This window comes from Alligator sinensis, unplaced genomic scaffold (genome assembly GCF_000455745.1).
Source record: "Alligator sinensis unplaced genomic scaffold, ASM45574v1 scaffold1379_1, whole genome shotgun sequence".
In the NCBI taxonomy this organism is placed as follows: Eukaryota; Metazoa; Chordata; order Crocodylia; family Alligatoridae; genus Alligator; species Alligator sinensis.
In genome coordinates, this window is record NW_005843392.1 from 35,429 (window position 1) to 38,858 (window position 3,430).

The 3,430-nt window shown below is 49.3% G+C and overlaps 1 protein-coding gene across 1 annotated transcript in view; it reads left to right on the plus strand.

Moving 5' to 3' along the window:
- The window catches only part of LOC112548671 (C-type lectin domain family 7 member A-like), a 20,039-nt gene extending 17,015 nt beyond the window's left edge, over nucleotides 1-3,024 (plus strand). Inside the window, exons 4-6 of the mRNA XM_025195082.1 lie at nucleotides 484-626; nucleotides 1,068-1,210; nucleotides 2,871-3,024. Coding sequence (XP_025050867.1) covers nucleotides 484-626; nucleotides 1,068-1,210; nucleotides 2,871-3,024 — 440 coding nt within the window. The remainder of the gene's footprint in view (nucleotides 1-483; nucleotides 627-1,067; nucleotides 1,211-2,870) is intronic.
- Nucleotides 3,025-3,430: the final 406 nt, after the last annotated feature.

The window sequence follows — 3,430 nt, forward strand, 5'->3', positions numbered from 1 at the left end:
GCTGCTGACCCCCCGGGGCCCGTCGGCTACGCCCTCGCCGAAATAGTCCCGCCATTTGGTGTCCTGGCGGGACGCGAGGGCGACGTGATGGATTGTTCTGCGGACGAGCGCGTAGAGCTGGCGCCGGTGGGCCGACGAGAAGCGGACCGGTTGTGTCTCCCCCAGCCTGCAGCAGTGGTGAGGGGCGGAGTACATCGGGGCCCGCCGCGTCACGGGCCCCACCATGAGCTCCACCGGGCTGGGGCTGTCAGGCTCTTCACTCACTCATTCTCTGCATTGAAGCAATTGCTCCTGGAGGAGAAGGTCCATCGCCTTTCAGATGTATGCAGCAGAAGCTGTCCCCTACTTACTGTATAGCCCATAAGACACAAGCAGTGGCAGTGGAGGAACACAGAAGGGGTGAAATCCTGTTGCTGACAATAATACGCCCAGCTCAGGGCAATGGAGGAATGTGATGAGCTGATCATGCTGTGTTTGTTCCAGGGGAGAAGTGTCCAGTGGTGTGGCTTGCCTACCAGGACAGGTCCTACCTCTTTTTTCTTGAAAAAGGAACTTGGGAGCAGTGTAAATCTTCCTGCGTTTCTCAATCTGCCACGCTGCTCACAATAGAGAGCAAAGAAGAGCTGGTGAGTGCATGTTACTTTTGATATAGCAATAAAATATGACCAAATGAATGCAGTCAAGAAAGAGTCAAGTTCTAAGGCTGCACTTTCTTGCACAACTTCAACTGGGATGAAGGGGGAAGGGGTACGGGGGCATGGAGGGGGAGGTATGACATGGATAGGATTCAGTGGGAGATTTATCTATATGCATACATGCTTTCTATTGTACCTCCAGACTACAGTGCACATGGGCCTAGCCACGTGTCAAATCCTACAGCATTACCTGCAGTATGTTGATGAACTCACCTAACCAGACTGGCACTTGCTGTTATGCAGGTGTAGGCTACCCAGTTTTCTACAGGAGGGATCTCTGCACTGAGGCTTCTGGTTATACTATAGTGCTGTGCTGGTGCTCTCCACTTGGTTGAGAGAACTCTCATTTCACCTGATCTTATTGTGGTGTAGGATTTCATAACGGCAAGGTCTTTTAAATATGCTGAAGATCATGGAAGAAATGCATATTACGACCTGTTCTGGACTGGATTGTCGTTTGACTCCAGAAAGGGGATGTGGGTCTGGGAGGATGATTCAACTCTCTCCTCTGGCCTGTAAGTCTGTGTCACTAGGGCAGTGGTTTCCAAACTTTTGATACCGGGAACATGTTTTCTTCTAGATTAAAATTGGCAACACACTTCACTCTTACATGTAAGAAGGTGTGTGTGTGTGTGTGTGTGTGTGTATAAGAGCAATTTCAAAACATATAGCAGATGCCATTCTCCTGCCAGAGGGAATCACACCAGTGCTGAGAGGTACAGTTAAAAAAACGATCTGTTCCCCAATTATCTGTTGTCTGTACCCTGCTGACCCCTGGTCTGTACCTCAGGGTGTAAATTTAGCCTCTGCTGTTGAGAGGGAGTAAGGTCAGTCTCTGGTGTTGAGGCTGCTCCAGCAGGGTCTTCCACACTAGCAACCACCCGCATAGCACATGGCACCTCCTGCCAGCCCCAGCAGTATTTGAGGAGTGGAGGTGATGATGGCTTTAGATCGTAGATGTGGGAGTTGGGTTAGTGAGAATAGGGGAACGTTCTATTGTTTACCGCATCACAGGTACATGACACATTTAAGAGCCATATGGTACATGAATGTATCCCCTGGATACAGGGACTCTGTGAAATTTCTCTGACTGTTTCAATTTGACACTCTTCTGACTCATTCTGAGCTCAAAACAGCAAAGTTGAATCGGAACGAAAGGGTTCGAAGCAGCCTTGGAACAAAACGAGGCCAGTGGAAACATTTTGAACATTTTTAAATGTTTCGAGTTTCGAAGCGACAAGCATCCAGGTGCTGGAAGACAGGAGAGAACCAGGGTTGCGTTCCCAGTGGCTCTGCAGCCCCACGTGGCTCAGCTGGGAATACAGCCCTGGCTCTCCCCACCTCTCATGGCCAGGCTGTGGGAAGCTGATCACAGCGCAAAGGAAGTTCCCTTACCAACCTTCCTGGTCCTGGGCTGCAGTACCTGGCTTCCCTCCCTTATCTGGCAGGCAATTCAGGGCCTGCAGCCCCGGGAGGACTGGCATAGCCCCTGTACCCCTCACAGGGTTGCGGGTCCACATCTGCCTGCCAGATGAGAGAGGCTGTTTCGAGCTTCCCCATTATAGCGAATGGGTGACACATTGAAACAGCGTCAAAACAATATCACTGTTTCAAAAAAGTGAAATGGAACATCTATTTCAAAGCTAAATGAAATTTGAAACAAAATGCTCTTCTGTTGAATCCTTGATACTCACATCAAAATGGAATGGTGCCATTTTGAACAACCCTAATGGATACCATCTGGTTTTGAGTGATCTGTGAATTGCATGGGAAACTGGGGCCTCTTCTCTCACCCACCTTGGGGATGGAGCATGCAGATCTGTGTCAGCATGCAGGCACAGGATGGGGAGGAAACAAAATGTCTTGCAAATCTGATTCCAGGACTAATTTCTGGAGGACTGAATTGTCCTCATGTAAAGTATGTTGAGGAGTCAAAGTTGACCACACCATGCGTTGTAAATATGCCATGAGATAACAGCGGTTCTGTGCTTCCTGTTTCTCATGCAACCAGTTACAGGCTTGACCTGAAAAGCATCTCTGACCTTCCTTTTGCTGGGTCATGGCTTGACCATACCCTGTGGTCAGTGCTATAAGCAAGGAGAACTTGCAGCTCTGTGTCCTAACACAGGGGTCAGAAGAATAAACTGGATTGTGCCCCATGACTTTGCCTTCCAGGTTTGTGCTCTCAGACCCCAGTGTTCAGAATTATCAGGATGGAGCTTGTACATTTTTGCAAGGTGAAAAAGTGAAACCTGGAGGCTGTGGAGGTACTTGGTTCTGCATTGTGAGAGGAAGAAGAAAGCATGAGGAAAAAAATAAACTTGATTGACCCAGCAAACAGACAGTGTGGCAGGGGCTGGTCAAGGGGATCACTGCACCTGAAGGAGGGATATGGAGCTCAGGAACAGAAATGGGTCTACCAGCATAAATCTCTGAATCTTGTGTTGCTGTTTGCAGGGTGGGGGGTGGGGGCAGCAATGTCCTAAAGTGCATTTTGGGGCAGTGTGACTGCTAACCTCAGACTGTCTGTGAAGCCACACAGACAAGGCAAATCTCACCCCCTTCTGCCACCTCTTTCAGTTCATGCTTATGCCAGTTGATAGAAATCTCTCTCCCCAACAGCCAAGCTACATATGCTGGAGCCAGCAAAGAGGTGACTCTTCTGCCTTCAATACAACCTTACTTCTTCTTCTCTTGTCCCAGTGGTGGGCTTTCATGGTAGCTTGGCAACCCCT